General features: G+C 40.4%; 1 protein-coding gene and 1 long non-coding RNA gene across 2 annotated transcripts; one reads left to right on the top strand and one right to left on the bottom strand.

The window, feature by feature from the left end:
- Positions 1 to 621: 621 nt before the first annotated feature.
- cryl1 (crystallin, lambda 1) lies at positions 622 to 23,435 on the bottom strand. The gene is made up of 9 exons (XM_056389901.1): positions 23,280 to 23,435; positions 22,121 to 22,228; positions 20,781 to 20,907; positions 17,633 to 17,794; positions 16,636 to 16,731; positions 16,261 to 16,359; positions 5,615 to 5,723; positions 1,534 to 1,640; positions 622 to 842 (listed from the first exon to the last, which is right to left on the bottom strand). The coding sequence occupies exons 1-9, from the start codon at positions 23,318 to 23,320 to the stop codon at positions 738 to 740; spliced, it is 954 nt and encodes a 317-aa protein (XP_056245876.1). The 5' UTR covers positions 23,321 to 23,435; the 3' UTR covers positions 622 to 737.
- Positions 1,659 to 14,628, top strand: LOC130177901 (uncharacterized). The gene is made up of 3 exons (XR_008829082.1): positions 1,659 to 2,067; positions 11,075 to 11,214; positions 14,555 to 14,628. It is a non-coding gene; the product is annotated as an uncharacterized LOC130177901 (long non-coding RNA).
- Positions 23,436 to 23,469: the final 34 nt, after the last annotated feature.

The raw sequence follows: 23,469 nt of genomic DNA on the forward strand, positions 1-23,469 counted from the left end.
TTGTGAAACTACTCCATCACAAGTAAAAGTACAAAAGAATTGAAGTAAAAGTATTTGAGCTGCAGAAAAACGGCCTCTGTGTGTCATAATATGTAATAATCTTTACTGATGCATTAATATGTGTGAATTTACTCTTTTAGTTGGTTGATTAAGAGCAAATTAACCTTATTAACTAACCCAAATTAATGAAAGATTTTTGTACATGGCCTGTTTTTTCCCCAGGACTGATTATAACACATTACATAATACTTTAAAAACATGTGATAGTGGCCATTAAACTTGTTTAAAAGTGTAAAACATCTTCGGTGTGTCAAACATAAACTTATACACTACGCAGCCTATACTTTAGTTTTTTGTGGTCACATTTCATAGATGCGGGCCAGACGACGCGATCATGTGACAGTCACTCTGGTCTGGTATCGCTGTGAAATGAAATCTGCAACAGGAGCAGAGCACAAATGTCACAGCGAGCGGAAGTGTAAGCACTCGTGACATGTCTCCATTCGCTGTTGCCTGAAATTCAGGAGTTTATCAGTAACCCGTTTAATGCGATGCACATCATTGATTCGTTTTGCTGGAGGGAACAGAGACCGCTACAGTAATCAGTCGAGAAATACTCAGTAAAACTTCATTATTTAATTTTCTTTCATGCTTAAGGTCATATTTTTAAGGATTTCTGTTCACAGTTGTCGCAGTCGTAATCATTCGTTTTCTTGAGTCTGGGCCCTGAACACATCTCAGTGGTCCTTCTTCAGCTTAGCTAGACCCATGAGGAGCTGGTCCCTCCTCTCCCTCCTGGCCGACAGATGCTGCTGCTCGCTGGGAATCAGCTCATCCATCTCCTGTGGGCAGCGGGGAAAGAAACACGTGAGCAGAGAGCTGAGGGGCTCGGTGGTCGTCGTTCCTCAGTCCCCCATTAGAAAACAATGAGTGAGAACTTCAATTACATAACATAACATTAAATAACATACATAAAAATAAACCACAGTCATCACAAAACTGAATGAAAACAGTCATCTGATTGTTTTTAACTGGACACTGGGTAATATTAGTTTGTCAGCAGGATCAATGAGATGACCTGATTACATGAGGGTTATATATTCAGATGTACATCGCAGACATTATAATATTCTGTTGATTACGCTCAGGAATGAATCTAGTATCCAGTTAGTAAATATTCAAAAGGGAATGTGAGAGTATGACATGCTTAACAACAACTCCAAACTTGTGTGACTGCTCTCGTCCTCTAAACTAGTTCACCTTAAAACTATTTATTGTTCCAGCTCAGGGTTTCTCCACATGATGACCTTCTGTGGCTAACGTTTTAACAGCCTGTGATAGCACGTGACCACCCAGAGAGCTTTATGGTGCCGGGGCGACAAGGAACTCTTGACTTTCAGTCATGCAGAACTAAAGATACCATCAACAAACACTTCATTACGGGAGGAAACGTTGATTGAATAAACATTAACCTGGACAAATGAATACTGTTATAGTTTACAGCGTGGTCTCTTTCGCCGCCAGCACACTTACATTAACGATGCTCTTGGCTCCCTCGCCGAAGAAATCTGGTACAGGCCCAAAGGAGGTCAGGACTCTCGTTATGCCCACTCCGTACCGTTTCATATAGTCTTCCAAACCTGTGGGACGACAGCTGATCAGAGGAGGCAAAGGCCAGGAATGAGAACAGTTCACATATGTATCATAACATTCAATACGCCTCACAGCCCCGAACGTCGCTCTTAAAGTGAAACCTCCGCTCCAGGAAATCATCGACATCAGGGCAAAATATCAAAATTTAAAGAAAGTTGTCCTCACTGATTCCCCTGCATTCAGACAGACGATGACAATTATTATTCAAAGTTGTTATTGAGTTTGAGTGAAGTTGTGCATTTGCAGTTGAGGGCCGGATCATGCTTCTTTTGGGCTGCAGGCTAAAGGAAAAGTGCCCTGAGATTCTTCTGTTGAACTTCTACTGTTTCTCTTACAGTTTGCTGTTTGAACCCACCTCCTGTCAGAAATTGGTTTCAACATTTGACACACAGGGCTGTCAACACATTTTGGAAGGTATGTACGTTATCTCTTCTGCAGACCTCTTTGACCTATGGTTATCTATTACTCCCTTTTCTGTGAAAATTGTAACCTCACGCTCAAGGGCGTGGGTGTGGTCTCAGCACCACCACCCCTCCAGAACATCGCGTCAACCATACGGTTTATTAACATATAAGATCTGAATTGTAATATATGTACATGTGTTGAATTTCCATACATGAAATATATGTACATATGAAGTAAAATCATATATGTATTTAACCTGTTAAAGTATAGCCTATATATGTAAAAATTACATATGAAACCTGTTGGAAATTGGAACAGTATCATACATTGACATATATGTCTAGCTAATAGAAACATGTATTTTACATAAATATACAATATATCCATCCCTAAGCCTGTCAGTATCGTTTAATATTATATATGTAGATATAAAAGACAGAAATTATGAAGAAAATCATATACAAACATATAGAATTTCAATAAGCAGGTTGTTTTAATGAATCTGCATTATATCTTTATTTATCCAGAGGATGTATATATGTCAAAATAATATATCCTCTTATATGTGACACACATGGTAATGTCACTCTTGATATAGGGACATACAGTATATGTCATACAGTATATATGTCAAAAGTCATGTATAGTAAGGCATAAACTGCATAATGAAGGGCCCCAAGACTGGGGTTCGAATCAAGAACCTTCCGACTGTGAGGCAACAGTTCTAACCACTGTACCACCATGCCACCCCATAAATAAATCATAGTATAGTAAGGCATAAAAAAGTCATAGTAACTCTGTTGGAGCCTGCTTGTGTTCACTCAGCTGCAAATGAATTACAGTTAATGTAAAAACGTTTTTAATGTCACGTCATGGCAGTGAACAGAAGTTAGTCCAGAAATCCTGCGTCACAAGAGGAGCCGCCTGGGCTGCTGATTACTTGCTAAGATGCTATATGTAGCACCTTTATAAAAACATCCTTCGCCACACAACAAAATATACGTGAACCCAATAAGTGATCGTGTCCCTTAATTGGGATGTGGAGAGATGAAAACACACAGCTAATGATCTATGATGCAACACAATTACTCATTATAATTAATTATTGGACAAATCGTATCATAAAGAGGGGCAGCGGTGTGGTTTGTTGACATTCCTGTGATAAGAAACTCAGCAGGTCAGAACAAGATCTTTGAAGTAATAAAAAGCCGGTGTGCAGCAATCTGGAAAAAAGAAAAAAAAAGAAAAGAGAACGACGAGCATGAACCGCTTCACACAGGCTCTTTAATTAACACAGGTCAGAAGGTGCCCATTGAAAATAGTTTTGTCACCCTGAAATGAAGTTTCACACCAAAGATTTAAAAGTGTGACACTCGTGCATTGTTCAATCCAGCAAACTTTTCTTTTACTGTAGTTATTCAGACCGAATATGTGACAATAATGTTGCTACAACACTCGACATTTATACTGTTTCAGTGCGTTCAGCGGGACACATGACGTATATATGACACAGCAGTGTGATAAGTACCATCTACCTTCAACCAAACAGACTGTGTGGGAGGAAGATACACGTCTCATTTCAAGGCATCTGTTTGTTTTGTTTTTTTGCCACGCAATTCCTCTTTTGCTGCCACTGCAAGTTTTTCTTAATGTTTCTATTCCATGTATCAGAGTCCAGCAGTGTTATAATATAATATTATATGGCTGCGGTAAACGCTGCAGTCAAAGCTTTGCAGAGAAAAAGTGGGAAGTTACAGATTTCAGGTCTGACAGGTTAAAACTGAAAACACGGTAATTAATTTTACTGTTCAGTCAGGACCAAAACAAGCACCTCACTCACTTTGCTGTTTCTCATGTTATGTTGGTGAACTGTTTGGCTTTTAGAGAAACAGTTCACCTTTGTTTTGACTGTAGCATGTAGCCTTGACAGGTGGCTTATTTGTCAAGGGCAGCAGCTTGGAGTTACCAGTAGTTACAATGGTTTCCAAACGTTAGCCTTGCTGTGTCCCAATTCACCGTGTGTGGCCGCCAAAGACCGAAGAGACCGCAAAAGGCTGAACCGAAACGAGGCGGTCTGGTCTACGGAGGATTTCCTATTGATCCTCGGCTGTTGTTTTAATAAAAAAGGATCCACCCGTCAGATCCTTCGTTGACTGGGAAATGAAGGATTGCATTTCTCGGGCCAAAACGGTCTTTAAATGCAGCGTCTGAAGGATGTGGCCCCTGAATCGAGGCACGGCTCCTGTTTGAGCAAAGACAATGTCCATAATCCAAATTTCTCTGTTGTTCACCAACAACTGGAGGCAACTGACAAATATAATGAGCTGACCGAGCCGATGAAAAGTGTTTGGACTGAACTGAGAAAACAGCTAGAAAGTGGAGAAGTGGCACTTTGATGCTTTCTTTTATATTTGCCATCAAACTGAATTTCTATTTGAATCCATTGTAGCTGCTGATTGCACGAAGGGGCAAGCTACAGACATTTCAGAGCCCCCCCTCCTTCAAGACAACAGGCGGTGGAGTTTTCAGTGGATTTTTCCTTTAAAAGGAAAATGCTCTCAGGTACAGGTGCATAGTTTACAAAAGCCAAGTCATTCAGGCAGAGTAGAAAAAGAGACATGGAGACAGAGAGCCTGAGTGCTCCAGTATCTGATTGGAAAGATTTAAGGACGGGAAGTCACTACAGAAGTCGGTCTTAGCAATCTTCTGAGAACATGATCATACTACTGTTTTCCTGAGCAGAGCTTCGGCACTGTAACTACAGGTAGAGTTGGCACCTGCTTTTGAAGGCTGCGATGTGGGCTCTGTGAGTTTTGGATTACTGGTGTGAGGGAGTGCATTCATCGCTACCCATCAAAAGGCCGCTTTGTTCGGCCACAGCGACCTTTTTTTCACTGTGTGTGTGTGTGTGTGTGTGTGTGTGTGTGTGTACACAGTCGGGGCCGCGCTCTGGGTTTCACACTCCCCTTTGATATTCTCCATCTCCCCGAGGTTTCACTCTTGGACTCTCTCGCCGACACACACACACACACACACACACACACAGGAGCGCCACAGTATGGTACAGTACATGTGCGTTGTGTTGAGGCATGTCACTGTGGATTTTTCTGACAGTTTTTATGTAACTGGCGGCCTGGAGGCTCCTTAGTGAAGCTCTAACGCAGAGTACTGTCCATTCTTGTGTAATAATGGCACGAGATGCATAACTGCGCTCATCTGAGAAAGTAATACGACATGTTTTAACAAAAAGTCAAGATTGTACCTGTTTACACGAGGCATTACGAAACCTAAAAGACTTTTTCTAAATATATTAAATCAGAAAACGCGCATCCTCAGCTTCATTTGTAACTGGTTTTTAAAGGTATTTATAATAAATAAATAAAACATGAGCACATGAGGGGCACATGAGATTAAATAAAACATTACAGAGAAGATATCCTCACTTTTAATCCACACGAGTTCCTACAATTCCCATAATTCAACTCAAAGTGGTCTTTCATTCGACCCTCTCTGCCTCCTAAATGCCCACGTTTGGTGGTGACCTCCTGAACATTACCTTCAGGTGCATTGAGGTGCATCGTTTCCATGGGACCGATGAAGGCGTAACGCATTCCTAGCCCCTCTGACATCACCAGGTCGATGTCCTTGACTGAGATAACGCCATCCTGATAGTGTCCGAGAGAGAGAGAGAGAGAGAGAGAGAGAGAGAGAGAGAGTTTAAAAACAGACGCTTTAGCTCATTTCATTGGCTTGATTGTATTCTTTCAGTCACTCAGTAAATGTATGACTAGATCTCCCCGCATATTTTCTTTATCAGGACAGGTTAAACAGCGGACAGGTTAACTCTGAGTCATCTATCAAGTGTTTCCCATGTTCCTCGGTGGAGGATTCGATGCTGACGATGCTACCAACAAACAAACAAACAAACAAACAAACAAACAAACAAACAAACAAACAAACAAACAAACAATCAAACATACATAACTCCTGTTTTGCATAAAAGAGCAACACAAAATTTAACCTGAGGATGAAGTTCAACAAAGTCATGGCTTTTTTTTTTTACCCCCAGGGTTTTGGACCAACCAAACTCCCTTTGATCCCATCAGACTACTCCCACCATATAATGTTTCCCTAATCAGCCAATTCTGTGTCCTCGGGATTATGTGGGCAGAACAGGGAGGAGAGAGATGGATGGAAGGCGAGACAGAGGGAGTGGTTCAGGTGTCTTTGGGATTCGAGATACCTGTTGGCCGACCACAGAGGAAATCAAAGCTTGGACACAGATACAGAGAGTAGGGTGAAGCAAGAGGAGAGGGACAGGGTCGTCTTTGTTTGGGTCCCGCGTCCAACAACGGGCCTGTTATCTGAGCAAAGCGGGATGGTGGGTGGGGTCTTTTCTCCCCTGTAATCACTTGGGGGGGGGGGGGGGGGGGAGACAAGCTGCTTTCTCAGCCACTCTGCTTTCAAACGCTGGCCCTGACTCAAGGACCATTTTCGGTGAGTGTGTTTGGAGGGGTGAGGGTGAGGGAGGGTCCCTGTTATGTAAGAAGGATCTCAAGGCCAGACCACCTGTTGCAGGACTCATTGTTCTTCTTGTCTCTGAAGATACTGTAGTCCTTCATGACCCTGTTTGTACGTTCGGACTCACTGTCTTGCTGCAGAATGAATTTGCACGATGGATACAGGTGGTGCTGGAAGATTGGTGGCGGGGTCTGAATACCTGCTGGTCATGCGGCGGTTACCATCGTTTGTAGCTACAGAGCTCTGTTGGGGTTTCGTCTCATTTGGGGGATATAAAATTGGTGATGCAACGCAGCATCTGCAATACACTTGTAGCGACAAAAGCGAAGGTGTCACCAAAAACATTAACAGTGTCCCAGTCCTGGTCGTCCTAGCAGTGTTTTTAATGAGCCAAACTGAAACTGAAGCAACACAATGGAATATAGACATCACTATAAAAATTAATTCGTAAGTAAACCTCGACAATTCATTTATACACTGTCTAAAAATACAAATATGACAAGGTTAGAAAGAAATGAAATAGACAAGAACTATAGCTGTCCAACAATATACACAAGGTAAACTGACCATTTCTTGTACTGTGACTGTTCACAAGTCAAACCTGCTGCGACATGTCAAACTGTCTAGTGTGAAAAAGGCAGGAACTTTCCCTCATTTGGTTCCGTCAAAAGTCAAACATGACAACAATGCAAATTTGCATATCAAAGTTCACAATTACTGACACAGTTACTCCACTAATTGCTGCAATTCCATTAAAAATGACCTGATTTCCCGCCGTCATAAAAGCTGTTGCGGCAGAACTCAGCAGGAAACTGTTACCTGAATCTGAGTCTATACCGACCCCTGACCTACTTGTTCCAGGTACATTTTACGTATAGGGTGCTGTATGTAAAGAGTTTTTATTCAATTCTTTCCATTGTTGCGCTTCATTAGACAATGTTATAAACTATAACAGTTCCTCAGGCGTGTGACACAACATGCGTGTGACACAACATGCGTGTGACACAACATGCGACACCATTTAACACAATCAGAAATCATTAGTTGTAGTGTGTCCCTCCATTGAGTGACTAGATAGAACAACAGCGATATCAATAAGCCTGCAGCAAAGTTTTTAGTTAACTGAAGGACTTTGATGCAGCAGCATCGTCAATGTTCTTGGTTTAAATAATACATGGCTCGTTGAGTTATCCATTAAATACTGTGATACATTTTTACAACTGCTGTTGGCTGCTAACAATTTCTGTTGCATATTACACAACATATAACAAAAACTTTGACGGCCCTTTTGATTTAACATAATCGTGAAACTGGAAGTAATTTTTTCAACAGTGGAAGGTGATGCTCCTGCTTTTATAAAGCTGGAAAACAGGTTTTAATCCTCACATTGGCAGGATAATCCAAGCTGCAGAATGAGTCAGTAACAATTTCCCTCTCATTCAACAACTCTGTATGCCCCAACAACTGGTGAGCGCCTCTGTGTCGGGTCAATGATCACATGCGACGTATTCGTAGCGGGGATTGAAATTTCACATTTTCCAGATAAAGATTTTTTTTTTTTTTGTTATCCACTTTGACCATCATCTCCTTCTCAGGCAGTGAGGATTTACTCATCACAGTTCATTTCACGTAGAGGAATTGTAGATAAAAGATAGGTGGAACGCACATGTATACACAACCACACACACACAAACACACACACACACACACACACATGAAAGATGTAAGATGTAGAGTGTCTAAGTGAAGTGTCTAATAGTGGCAGCCCTAAGTCAATGACCCAGATGTGAAGTCACAGCCAATAGTGACTTATGACTCTAGTAGGTTAAAGTGTGTGTGTGTGTGTGTGTGTGTGTGTGTGTGTGTGTATTTCAAGGAAGCAGTTTTGAATAAGAAAAACGCAAATATCTAAAAGGTCATTCTGCAGTTGAGGAAATGAAAAAGGGTAAAAGTTCCTTAGAAAATGAAATATATATTCCTGGTTCACCTGTATTACAACCAGCGCTGGAAGATTTAGTCACATCGTTTCCTTATGTGAAGTCAGCATGTTAGTAAACTAGAAAAATACCACAGTGTAGAAATAACAGTAAACTTCAAGTATTCAAAAGTTTCATATTATATTGTATTATTGTATTGTAACTACTCATGCATGAATATATGCATCAGTTTAATGTTGCAGCTGGTAAAGGTGGAGCTAGTTATAATTACTTCATCCACTGCTGCGTATATGTGACCTGTAATCTCTGTAAGTCTTGTCTTATACGGTAACACATCATGATTTATTTATCATCTATCCTGATTATATTATTTATATATAATCATATTGTACAGTTTTATTAATCTGAATTTGCAGATTAACTAGTAACTAAAGTTAGCAAATAATTGCAGTGGAGTAAAAAGTACAATATGTATGAGTAAGTATGAAGTAACAGCACATGGAAATACTAATGTTAAGTACAAGAACCTCAACATTGTGATTAAGCACAGAACCTGAGTAAATGCACTTAGTTACCACCTACAACAGCCTTTAACCGAAGTCTTTGAAACTGGCTGTTTGGCTTTTTGCACCTAAACTAAAAAAAATATTACGTAGCAAACACTTTAATTTTGGAGCATTCATGTGTGTTTTATACTGTCGTCCATAAAAACTACAAAAAATAGCATTTTGAAACGGGATAAATGCTTCCTGATGACCCCATGTACATTGTTTATCTGTTCATTTTATTGGATCCCTATAACGTCTGCAGCAGTTGTTGCTAACCCTCCTGGGCGCCAGACTTCCTGCAGTGTAAATTTGGTTCAGAATATTCAGGGAATTGACATCCACAGTGTAAATCACATGGCGGGGCAGCGGGGTGAAGCTCATGTCAGCTGGGTCATCCGGTTCACCTGCTCTTCGCTCGAGCAGAATTAAAGCTTCACAGCTTATCTCTATCTCCAGTGGAGACTAGAATAGAAATCCCTGCATCTTATGAACAGTGTTGTCTTCTTCTGAAACACTTTAGATTGCCAACCTGAATCAAGTAGAGCCAGCCCGGCCCGCATACTGAGTGATGACAACTGAGAGCAACTAATGTTCAGGATTTACCTGTTGATCAGCTTTGACAAGAGGAACTGTCATAAAGGCTGAGAAACTTCCTGTCTCACAGTTTTGCTTTTGATGTTTTTATTGTTTTTTTTTTAGAAATTGTGTAGATGGAGCTCAAAATTTCATCCAAAAACTGTGAGAAATTCTTAATAACGAGGAGAATTTTCTTTAACTTGACTAAGCTACAGAGATACAGATACTAGAACTGCTTCTGTTGAGACAAATAAGGAGCGAGCAGGTTGCCTGTAAATGTCCTTACGAACGATTTCTCTGCAGGTTAATGTGATTGTGAGAATGAAGCCGTTAAATTTTAAGACTTTGAGTGAAAACTTTCTTGTTGAGTTTTCTCCTAAAACGAGTTGGTTATTCTTACACACACCAGAATATGTATGGTGGTTGTAAAGGAGGTGCTATGAACAATAGAGCTTTTCATGGCAAACATTTTGACATCAATCATCCACTTGATTGTCATAAACGAGTGAACAACGTCAAGGCGCCAAGGTGCGCATGAAAGGAGCCGTTGAAACAAAATACCTGAATGTGACAAGATGTTATTTATGGCATTAATTGCTATGACAAGTCAAGAACGTCTGCTGTTTCAAAGGTCTACTGCTGTTTTGCTACAGGTCTAAATCTGTGCTGCAGACTGAACTGTTTCGCATAATTCGGCTGTCCATAGCAAGCACACCTGGCACCATCATGAAAGTGAAGTCCAAAATTAGCAGTAAGAACCTGACTAAATTCTAAATCTAAATTTACCGACTGGGCCAGAGAAATAACAATTAAAGATATTAAAAGTTGTTTTCAATATATATATATTTGTATTGGTTTTATAACATATGTTCCACCACAAATTGCACGCATTGTTTTGACAAGTTGTGTGTTAGGAGACACTTAGCTGACTCATGCCATCATGTAACTTGATTTGTGATCGTGTGTGTTTTTATTGTTGCTTCTACATATATATTACAGTGAGCGTATCTTGGAGGTGTAAAAGCGCCTCGTTTTTATTTCTACTTCTGACGTGATCATGGTGCTTCACTCTGTGAAGCTCCTTCCAGAGCAAAGTCAGACGCTTTAACAGCAATGTGGCATTTTGTCAGTTAGGAGCTAAGGGTGCCCTCGGGGTAAATACACCTTAACTGGAGCCTCCCACGTGAGTGATCCATGCCTGATATGGAATGTCATGCAGATATGAGTCTGAGCCTCCACAGGCCCGTGTGAAGACACAAATACCACATGGTGGATGCATGGATGCCATGTTACAGCAGAGGAACACAGTCATACTGTATCAGCTTCATTTCCTTGGAGTGCACTTTAATTCTCAGAAAGCCAGTGACATGTTACTGCTGTTGTCGTTTCCTTTCGCCTTTGCCTGAACTAACAAGTGCTTTCACCTGACTGCAGGCCCACTCGGCTCATCAGTGAACCAAGAGGTTCCTCTTCAAACACAAGAATCCAGAGTCGCTCGAGGAGAGGCAGAACAAATTCCAAACTGTGACAAGCCCACGATGTTTTCTTCCCATAATGCCCGTTGCTCTCTACATGTGAGTATTTAAAATAATGCAACCAACAAGGTCAGGAAAAGTCTGTCACTTGACAGCAATTACACCTGCATTTAAATAACAAAATAGGATAAACAACATATAAGCTTGTATAGGCCAAATCCACACAGCACCACCACCCACCACAACACAGCTTTAACCAGAGTCTGCAGCCATGTTAGTGGCTCTGTGAGAGTGTACTCTGCTTTGAGCTAACATGCTAACATGCTAACAGTGACAATGACGGAAGAAGTAGTAATTACAGAAAGATTTCTCCGTCTTTAAAGACAGGTTAAACATTAAAAAAAAAACAGTTCATTCATTCATTCATACCCGACAAAATGAAAGCTTTAAACAAGTCTCCTGTCCTCGCTGCCTGAAAGTGCCTGAAGCACATTTTTTATCCTTGTTCAAAACTCTCAAGATACTTCAGACTTGATAAAACACATTGACATGGAGCCATTTCAGCTATAAATTACCACACACTCAACACGTCATTAACATTAACAGTCTGAACAAATATGGAACTAATTAAGTTTCTCCAAGGTATAATTTATTGCGAGTGTTACTCTACCGGATTGTACTTAGTTCAATTAAGCGTTTCTTGTCTATGTTGTAAAAGAAGAAGCCTGGGAACATTCCTCCAGCAGCCGACTGACTGATGTCAGGTGTAAATACTATAACTGTAACTACTGTAACTGTAAATTAACCCTGACACGGACGAAGCGAGAGACAAATTTTCAGTCTGGTTTCCCTCCCCAGCTGCACATATGAATGTCAAGTATGACATATATTCATCACGCTACTGCACCAACCTACTGAGGCCTGTGTGTCATTTTCAACTTTGTTAATTTGATTTTCACTGGATGAAACCTTGACCTTAGAAACACTGAGAGAACGCACCACCCATAGAGGTGCAAAGGTCACGCTGAGGATGCAGTAACCGAGCTAATCCAGTGGACCAGCCTGTTCTGACAGTTTGTGTACATTCCTCTAGTCGACAACACTCAAATCATCAGCATCTTTGGTTTAAAATATGTCAACATGTCAGATGAAAAGAACTCACTTGTCATGTCATGGCTGTGCTGCTTCCACAATTTGATTTTACAACAGAAAATGTAAAGACATTAGACAATCAGTAGCTGATCTGATAGATCCCACTGAAACAGATACACCTTTGTTATTTTCAAGTTCAATTATTACAAAAAATGATTATGAAAACTTACTTTTAAATTTAAATGTCTATGATATCACAGAGTGTCTTCATCATAACTCGGCTTTAAAGGGGCTGTTTGCAAATTTTCTCTGCCGCCGAACGTGGTGTTTTGCCAGGAGCTGGTGATGATGATTGTCGCTTCGCAAGAGCTTCGGCCATCATTGTCTTTATAGTACAAGAGGTTATAATATGTCCTCTTCTTCTGAGCAGCGCTACGTCTTCAGGGCAGATTGGAGGCTGCAGCGAGTAGCTATCGGAAAGTGACGAGACGGGCTGGGGCTAGCTGGTTAGCGTGCTAACTTCAGTTGAAGAAAATAAGTAATAGAGACAAGAGTTAACATCGATGCTGTTTTCCACTGCAGCAGACAGCTGCTAGTGAAGAAAGGAATGAAGTTTGATGCTAAACTTGCAATGTTTCTTCTAGATTGGTACGTAAACACCTGTTAATGCTAACATTAGCTATGCAGCAATAGCAAAACTTACAAATAGCTCCTTTTAAAAGGAGGAAAAGTCCAAAGAAAAGGACATTTTCTGGATTTGGACCAAGTGGGCTGAGAACACTCAACCTGTAAATTCAGACCTTAGCTGATTTGATAGAATAAATGAGGGAGATTATATTAATAATATAATGTGATTTTGCATCTTATAGCTTGCTCTTTATCCTTTTTTTCCCCCTCATTTCTTTAACCCTTTGCAGTATCCAAGCTGCAACCTGCGGAGCTGAGAAATGAAACCAACATAAAGTGACAAAAACTGCAGTTCCTCAAATGGCCACTTGAGGCTGGCTCTAAAAGTGAGTCAGTCCCCTTAGACTCCCATGTTAAAATCCCCTACTGTACTTTACAGCAAGAGATAAACTTGTTGCCTGGTTGCCTGGCGCAAGAAAACGGTTTTGGATAATTGCAGGTGTGGACACATCACTTCCTCACATGCTTGGCAAAGTTTGCACATTTTTGGATTAGCTGGGAGTTAGCGCAGTCAGGCATTGCCAAAATGGTGACAGCGGAGCAGCTCAGTATGAGCTTCAAAACCGAAACCTATGACTCGAGTCGTGAGGGCCATGTCCATCGTTATTTAAAGTTTAAGGTTTCTAAGGTGAAAGCTTCCCATGTTGTTGCTTATTATTGAGGCTGCAAAATGTTTATTTGCACAATGCTGTGTGAATCCACTTGCAGTAATACCCATACTGTAAAACACACCACACTTATAGGAACATCAACTGGTTTTGTTGAGTACGTATAAAGTGGTATTTTAAAATCCGAAGGAAGCAAATTAAGCCGTTAGTACACACCTTATCAGGAGTGTCGCAAACTTGCACAGGTGATTGTTTCTTACTGTTTAAATAACTGGAAAAATGAGGGATAGTCTGAGGAGAAATTAACTGTGAAAAGGCACAAGCAAAAGAAACAAGCGCAGTCATGTCCATCTACATCATCATCATCATCATCATCATCATCATCATCATCATCATCATCATCATCATGGTGCCAGTTAATGAAAAATTTTCCATGCAGGCTTAAATGCACATGATGGACCCGACTCTTGGTGTGTAGCAGGAGACACCCGTCATGCATTCATGCTCCATTAGCACTTTGGAGAGTCGTAACGAATCCTTTGGGCGTAAAGTCACGAGTCACTTCAAGTCGATTTCTGGTGCGTCTAAGCCAAGAAGTTACTGGACCTTTGTCATGTCCCATAATTTGACAGCAAAATGTGGTTTTCCACCTTTTTTAAATGTGCACATCTGTATTTTTTTTTTTTACAGATGTTTTCTCAGCTGCAAATAGCTCTGAGTTACAGTCCCGCGCCAGTTTATTTACATAAATAAAAAGGTACATATTAATTGCTATGTGAGTAATTAATGAAAATGCCTCATCCAAATACAGCACGTGTATTTTTTTGTATTTGCTTTTTAAAAAATGAAATCTGTTTTTATATTATTTGTTATGTCACATCCATTGCTGTTATTTGATCATTTTTATTTCATCCTTATGTGCTTTGTAAAGTTTGACTATTCTCTTTATAATTGATTTTTAAGTCTGTGTTGCATCTCAGCAGGGGCCTTTCCTGGTTAATTATAGATTTATATAAAAGGGTGTAATGGTACTATGTTTTATTCACTTATAGACACAATTTCAAACGTCCAACTCTGACTGGAGCTGCAAATACCTGCAAGACAAACACTATCTGACACGACTCTGCTTTGGTGAGTCACTGGACCAACCTTCTCCACTGTTGTGCCACCCTCTCATTCTGAATAACTCAGTTTCAAAAGTCTTTATTTTGTTCTTTTAAAGTGTCAAGTAGTTTTGTTGCTACCTGTGGTTGATTTACTTCGTGTGTGTGTGTGTGTGTGTGTGTGTGTGAGAGAGAGAGAGAGGTCACAGTCACTCCCTCTGATACAGTTACACACTGTAACTTAGAAGTACAGTAATGTCAGTGACGAGGACACAATGTGCTGACTGAGCTGTGGATGAGCTGCTCTTTGTTACACTGCGCAGAGAAAAGAGATGGAACAAAGAGGTAAAGAGAGAGAGACACTGATCTAAGTCCTTCGTTAGGATTATTACGGCCTGTGGAATGACAGATGGGATTTGCTGTAACACACAGTTGTAATTCATCCCCGCAGAGAGCAGAGCTAATTCATTACAGCTTTAATTTTCTTGTAATCTAGTCAACAGTCGAGACAAAAGAGTTTTGTTTGGCAGAAATAACCAACGGAGCGTTGAAGAGATTTATTCCTGATTCAGAAATCGACCATTAACATCTGCTCTGAAAAACTGACTGCAGGTATTCACATTTTTGGTGATTATTTAGGTTTTATTTAGGTATTATAAATTCACGTTAAAACTTTTGATCTGAAGTTATTTTTGATTTGTCATTAAAAGAAAAGGAAAGGTTGTCTACAAATTTACACATCAAGATCAGTTTAATAGTTAAATGTCAAAAAAACAGCCATCACAACTTCACAGAGGCAGAAGTGATGTCTTCAGATTGTTTAATTTGTCCAAAACCCATTTTATTTACCATCATATATGAGAAAGAAAAGTCGTGAAACTTCACATTTGAGATGCTTGTTCCTGCAAAATTGCTGGGATGACTAATCTATTATCTAAATAGCTGCTGATTAATGTTCTTTACATTAACTAAACAACTAATTTTGACTCTTTGCACATTTACATTATAGAAAAATGAAGCGGAAATTTGTGAGATTTTTATATTTTCCTGCAGTATTCATGTGTTTGCATGATTCTATAATTTTGTTGATTTTTGACATTCGGTGCTTCGTGGCAACAGACGTTTGAGTCTGTGAGTCACAATGAAATGAAAGTCCTCATGTGAGGTCAGCTCAGGTAACAATTGTCATCACACTCACCGTCCTGACCATTTCTCCCATGAGTGATCAGGTAATGGCGCCTGTCAGCAGAGGCTAAAGCTCATTTACTCTCAGGAGACAGAGATTATAGCAGAGGCGAACTGACAGGGGGCTTCCTCTCTTCTGCCTCTGTTACAAAACCATTAGCAGCTCCACTCAGTTACACAAAGCCTCACTGAGACTGAGGAGCTCTTGTCCAGAAATGAAAAAAAACGTGTGTGTGTGTGTGCGGCCGTAGGACCGTCATCAGGATCTAACCCCGACAATCAGATTCTGGCCCAAACTAAATGATGACCAAATATATATATTTGGGCTGTGCATCTATAATAATCCAGACCTTAATCAACCCTGATGTGGTGTTGATGTCATGTCATATAAGAATACATACAATGTTTAAATACACAAACACAAAAAAAACTAGATACAAAGAGGACATAGAACAAAAGCAGACACTGACCTGGACCAGCCTCCAGGACTCTGCGATAATGGCCGCCTGGACTCTGTTGAGGGCAAAGCCATCGATCTCTCTCTTCAGGCGGACGGGAGCTTGTCCGACCTGAGTCAAGAAAAATCAGTCACGTCAAGAGCAACAGGCAACAGCTCCTAAAAGACAACGTGTGTGATTCTGCCACGTTATAATTATTCATCCTGCACATTAGTTATTAGTTAAGGTAAAAGATTCTTACCAACATTAAATATAGGATTAGGATTATTTTAATATCATTACAGGTCTTTATAGTTCTGCGTCCTTATTTACCTGATGCCACTGTCTCTGCATATTGTGACATACCAGTACTTGACAGCCTGCGATTGTGTAATCTGCTAACTTTACCTTGGTCATTACAGTATGGGTGGCGTCCATAACATGCGCTGCTGTCTCTGGGTGAGGCACCAGCTCCACCAGTTTGACATAGTAGGGTGGATTCACCTGGGGGAGCACAGGACAATCACACATCAGTGGGTACTCAAGCGTTTACCAATATCACAGTTCTTGCTGTCCCTGTCTGTCTCTTCACTGCCTCTGCAGTGTCTGTTGTCTTTTTGCTATCTTTTATCCATAGTGACTGACAGTGAGGCGTCAACAGGAGCATGTTCTTTATATAGTATTCATGATGTCTATTAACAGAATGGATGTAGAGTTTACCATCGACAGTACACCACACTATCCCACACCACCACCTTCTCATTACTCATCATTACTCATCAACAACCCAAGTGCTGATGGAAAAGTACAGAACGGTTCCCAACTAATCCCGTTTTTAATCTTAGTGGTGACTCGTAACTACACCTGTTGTTTTGACCTTTATTAATGGGCGGGTCATTCATTATTGTCCGTTAACGCACTGAGCGCCAGAAAGTTTATAAAAAATATCAGAAAAGAGTTTGAAGGTCACCTTTTGAGATCGACAACTGACATCTTCTATATATCTAAAATGTTGATGACACTCAGTAGTTCATTTTCAGGGTCAGCAGATAAAGGTCTGCAACTTTTTGCAACTTTCCAAAGTAAAATTCAAAAACCACACGATATAAATATTTCAGAAACAACGGGGACAGTGATAAAGATTGCCTCTTTGTAGATTTGCAATAAAATAGCTGACGAGGTGAGTCAGTGATGGAAATGCTTAAGGTCATGGTCGCCGATTAGATGGACTGTAGACGCAACACTTTCCCTCTGTTCAGCTACTGGAAGTGACAGGAAATAATTTAGACGGTAGATAGAAATGATTTTGGAGGCGCATCATACTGTAAAAACAATATATATCCCCAGTTTGTGGCTCACTAGGCTTTGCACAACCTGCTGGAGCCAGGACCGTGGTGGCACTAACCGGGTGGGAGACGAGGCAGCGGCTCCTGTTCTGGACCTTGGAGAAGACGTTGCTCGGCACCAGGCAGGAGGTGGAGCTGCTCAGGATGACGTCCTTTCCCACAACACACTCTATATCCTGGAAGACGCTCTGCTTGACCTCAAGCTGCTCGAACACACATTCCTGGAAAAAAAGGCATACAGGTGAAAGTGTACACACATACAGATACACTACACACCCACGCACACGCGAGGGGGTTGTGAAGTCATTAAGAGAAATGCGCTATTGCTATTTTTCAAACTTTCTCTTGAATACAAAAACAACTGTCTTAATTATTATAAACATTTTACACTATATAAAAGTACTTCCAGTGTAAATCATGGAGACTACAAAATCAATAAATCAACGAGGCATCACAGTGAAGATGAAAACTTTTTTGTTTCTTGGTCTAACTGCTGCGCTGCCCTTGATTTGTGAGATAAAATCAAAATTATCTTTTTGTTTTCCCATAATATTGGGTGAACCGATCCTCTGTACACTTTGTACACTTCACACCAACCTCATTACAGCAAAACAAATGATTGAGTCATTAGTCGCAACAATGAATTCACACTTTTTGTTTCTTTGTAAGTGTCAATCTACAAACTACTGAGAATGAGCTCTGGATACAACCAGTGCGGCTTTTATTTAGTCTCTATAAAGCACCCTCTGCCGATAGTACGTCTTCCCAACAATTGATCGAACGACACCAGATCTCCAGAGAAGTCTATCCCAAAACACCCAAACTATCTGTTCACGTAAGCACTGCTCAAGGTGAGAAGGAAAATATGTGTTTTCTGTCATTTCTGTTGAACCGATCCTTTCCTGTCAAACGCTCTTGAACAAGACATTACAGAAAAAGTTAAGTAAGCGTTTAACTGCTGCCTGAGGCTTCACAGTTCACATGTTTTAAAACTGGATACAACCAGTTGGAGTTTTTAAAACCCTGAGCTGTATTTCATCCTGTGTGTCTGCCCTGACAGAGCGCTGGAAAAGAGTGGCTGTCTGAAGCAGTAGAGGAGACTTTACGTGCTCTTTGACTAGCACTCATCTGAACTACAATAACTGGCTGAGTGGCATACCTGAAGGAAGCGTGCATGGTAATGTGATTCTCCACTACATCAGAAAAGGGTGACTTCAGTTTTTATATGAACATACATGAAACTCATTCATAAAGTCTATAATCTGTAAAACTTTCATGAATGCTAAAATGTGAAAGTATGAGAAAATGCAGCGTGCAGGCCAGAGCGGATTAAAGTGACTCACTTGACAAGTTTCTGATGTGTTCTATAATTAGTCCTGCACTTCCTCTAGGAAACACCTGATCAATACCTAATTGTTCCCTGTGTCTAATAAATCATGTGTTGTTCCTCGTTGGACGGGACTCAGTACAGGATATTGATTTATTTCAGGTCCGAGATGAAGAGCACGATTGTCTGCTTTAGCAGAGTCAGCATGAGTCCGACAGGAAGTTAACTTTGTGTCTGATGTGCATGACTGCGTCAGGAGTGTGCATTGTTTTTGTGTTTGTGTTTGTGTTCTTAGCGTGACGAAGACGTGACGAGAGATTTGGTGTTAAAATGTCACGTAATGATTTCAGCAGCAGGGCAGCACCTGACTTCCTCCTGAGCCCTTTGCCAAAAGAAGCTTTTGTTAGTTAGTGTATATAACAGACAGCTTGAAGAACTAATCTCCACAAAGCTCTGATATCCTGATTTTTTTAAGTGACTGGGTCAAAGGTGAATCTGTGATGAACAACATGGTTTTAGAAAGCATGGTTACATTACACTCATCAGCCTGAGAAAAATGTGTTTAAATACTGTGATTTATTGCTTTATAAGGGATTTTTTTTTGGCAGATATTGCAATTACAATATGAGTCATGATTTCAGAGTGAATAGTCAGTTTTGCATTTAATTTTCTCCAAAAAAATATAAAAATGATGATGATGTGATTTTTTTCAGGCCTTGTACCAAACAAGCATGTTCCTTTACATGTGGAGAATATGATTTAGAGGCCAAGGCGTCCCTGTAGCACCACCACGCTTCATTTATGGTCTGTTGTGACACATTTTACCTTTGTCACTTGTGATTTCAATTATATTTCGATTAAATGTTCAGCCTGCAGTTAAAAATCATTATGACGGGGCGTCGTGTGGCGTAGTGGTCTAAGCAGGCGCCCCATGTGTAGAGGCTACAGTCCTCGCTGCAGTTGGCCCCGGTTCGAATCCCGCATCGGACGGCCCTTCGCTGCATGTCATTCCCCCTCTCTCTGCCTCCCCGATTCCTGTCTCTCTCCACTATACTATCAAATAAAGGCATAAAAAGCCCAAAAAATATACTTAAAAAAAAAAAAAAAAATCATTATGACTCTAGGAAACAGTTGCTTTGTATCATAAACATGCAGGACTTTATAGTAGATATAAATCTGAGTGTACCTTTAAATCTAGTGCATAAAAATCCACAGCTCTGAATCCACATTGATGAATTCTTCACTTTAAAACTGTATTTCTTGCTTATGACCCATGATAAGTATTAGGAGGCAATATAGCCTTAAATATTTTACTTTTATTTAAATAGTGAGTGATTACTACTGAAAGCAGACAAAGTGAGGGAGTAAGCACTTCTGAGCCAGTGAGTGTCACTTCAAAAAAATTCCTGTTGTTCGTTTAGCTTTATTCAAAATTTGAACAGAGGTGCCTGAGGTGTCACACAATATGTGACACAAATGACCCAGTGATGTTGCGCCCCCTTGAGGATGATCAGTGTAAATTTGAAAATGCCATGCCAGCATATTGCACTGGGATTACGCTAATGTAACTTTACTGGGTGACTTAATGCATATGATGCATGGATGAATGAAGAAATTAGTCAGTAGTGTTTTTCTATGAATCACACACTGTATAAATGTGAAAATGCCACATTGCAGTGGCTAGAGACACAATGTCCCCCGGTTTCATCAAACTCTGACCACATCTGGAAAAAACATATCAAGGGTGTGATATATAAACAATCAAATGATAAAAAACAACAAAACAGAGACCAATTTATCTGCAGTTGCCTTTGATTTTAGTATCAGAGACAATCAGACAGTACGGCATGTGCTGTGCTGAGAGTGGTGCGGTGTGTTACCTGGACAAAGAAGGCTCCCTCCAGTGCCTGAGCCAGGTCATCGTAACTGCTGAGCAGAGCGAGCTGCTGTGTGGCAGTCAGCTCTCCTCTGAGCATGCGGGCTTCCTCCAGCTCCTCCAGCTGCTTCCTGAGCCAAATGAGTGACAGAGGTAGTTAACGCGAATCCACACACTTTCTCCAAAGACTTAATATGAAACACAAGAGCTTTGTCTCACACATGACAGGGCTGTTTTAATGCCTGAGGAATGATTGCAGATATTGGATAAGACGAGACGGCCACATCCTGAATTTAATTATCAAAATAATGGGACCCTCAGTAATTTACATTTATTATAAAAACAGGATGTTGGATTAGGGAGAGTCCTCATAGTTAAGCTAATATTATATTCTTGCAGCAGAGGAGGCTGCAGTTTCAGGACCAGGACCCTATTTTATGGTATGGTTATGGTGGAATTAGTGTTGTTCTCTGCAAATGCATAAAACAAATCACAACTTAGTGGGTGACAGTGTCATGAAAAACTAGGGGACCCAGGACAGTGGTCCTGAAACTGCAGCCTCCTCTACAGCAGACACATGCGATTCAGAAAAGGAGGTGGAAAGTCTAGTACAATGTCACCCTCTACTGTCCACATGGTCAACTGACTCTGCTGGAGGCTGAACAGTAGAGTAGAAGCAGCATTGGATATTTACATGATAAATAAAAGTAAAATTAGTGAGATCCTGGTGTAGAGTTTAAGTTTGTTGAACAAATTCAAGGAATAAAAGTCTTTTAATGAGTTTGCTTCTTTTTAAGTAAGACAGCAGTTCTGTCACAAAAAGTCCTTTGTCATTCCACAGTAATGTTTAACCGGCGATGACTGGGCTGTGAGACTGTTTTTGAGCCTGAACATGTTTGTTCATGTTTTCCTACAGTACGAGGAAGCCATTAATCATGTAATGAGCATGTGTCTTCCCTGTAAGTGCTGGAAAGGAGAACAGGTTAGATTTTTGGACAGGGCCCTTGTGAGTCATTAGTGCATTAAAGCTAATTTACACGTTAATGCTCCCTTCATATAAGTTTAATCAGGTGTATAGAAGGTACACCTGATTAAACTTATATTATTTTCAAATTGAAAGAAAATAAAAGTAAAACATGAATCACTGCTTGACCTGTTAGAGCATGAACTCGTTTAATTCAGAAGAAGAAAGCACAAGTTAGTTCAATTTGGGTTTAACAGGCTCCGCGGCATCAAGAGAAAAGATGACAGTATGTCTTTAACTGGACTGGATATCACATTAATTAACACTACACAACAGATTTATGCTGGACAAAGACTGCAGTGCTGTGTAGCAGGGCTGACCTGATCTCTGCCATGGCCTTAGCAGCCTGTCCAGGTTGGTTGTCATAGATCTTCACACTGTAGCCTCCACTGGCAAACACCATAGCCCAGGAGCGGCCTATCAGCCCACTGAAACAGAAGCACAAAATCACACACAGAGACATTAACTTTTCACAGTACTCACTGCTCAAAACCTGCTGATCCCAGTATTCTTCTTTTTCCTGCCCTCTTGTCATGTTTTCAACCCATTACAGGTTTTTGCATGCACAGATTTTTCTAAGCGTAATCCCGCAGTGGAAATTCAATATCAGTGTGATCATCTGATCATCTCTGTCCTGCATATAATGGAGAATTTTGCATGTTAATAAAACTTATGAAAAGAGGATTGAACGATCTGTCTGTGACGTTTAATATTTACTTTTCAGGTTTACGAGAGGTCACTTCAGAGGACTGCAAAGTTTAGCTGAGTGTGTAGAAATAATGAACAGGGTACAGAAAGCAGGTTAAAATGTAAGCCTACACATAAGCTCTGTTGATGAAGACACAAAACAACTGCGAGTCTCCTTCATGAAGTCGGTTGAGGCTTTCCTATATACACTCAGTTGGCAGTTTTATTAGGTACACCCAACTACTTTTGTGGTGCTGTTGAACTGCATTGCATTAAATACAAGTTAGTGTGTCTGTTATTTAGCCTATCCTCATTGATCTGAGTGAGGTGGACAAAATAATAAGAACATCTGTCAACATAAAGCAATGCAGTCCAACAGCACAACAGAATACATCCTCCAAAATCATCATAAAGTTGAATCAACTTTGGTCTCAAGGAAAACTGAACATTGAGACATTGTATTAGGCTGCATTAGTTTTAGCTAGATGTTCCTAATAAAATGACAACTGAGTGTAACAGCCATTCTTCTAATAGCTAATCAGTGAGAGGATATCTGCAAGGTATCAATATAAAGTACAAGGGGCTTGCCAAGAAAACTCACGTTAGTACAGCATGAAATCATACAATGCAAGGACTAAACTAAAAGTATATGCAGAACTATTAACAAACCAAACCAAAATGCAAAAGTAATTTGAGTAACTTTTATGACAGCTCCTCGAAGACTTTCCACAACTAACATAAAGCATGGGAGCAAAAATTAAAATGACTTCATAACAATATTTCCTTACTCACCTGCCTATTACAGTGATGATCTTCATGTCAGATGAGCTCATTTTGCAGATATTATGGTCTCAGTTCGGGATAATGTTGCGGTGTTTCTATCAAAACTGTAGCACCGCCCCACTGGGTCACGCTAGATTTCCCGGTACGGTAAGTTAGAGGGTCCAAACAAAGCGAGTGCGATCGGAGTGCGATAAAGTGT

Source organism: Seriola aureovittata, chromosome 11, assembly GCF_021018895.1.
Source record: "Seriola aureovittata isolate HTS-2021-v1 ecotype China chromosome 11, ASM2101889v1, whole genome shotgun sequence".
NCBI lineage: Eukaryota > Metazoa > Chordata > Actinopteri > Carangiformes > Carangidae > Seriola > Seriola aureovittata.

Excerpts from the sequence above, each read along its gene's own strand:
- cryl1 (XM_056389901.1), bottom strand. The coding sequence starts at position 23,320 with ATGAGCTCATCTGACATGAAGATCATCACTGTAATAGGCAG. Across the intron at positions 20,908-22,120 it reads AAGGCCATGGCAGAGATCAG|GAAGCAGCTGGAGGAGCTGG; the intron begins GTCAGCCCTGCT and ends CATTTGGCTCAG. Across the intron at positions 1,641-5,614 it reads GCACCTCAATGCACCTGAAG|GTTTGGAAGACTATATGAAA; the intron begins GTAATGTTCAGG and ends GTCGTCCCACAG.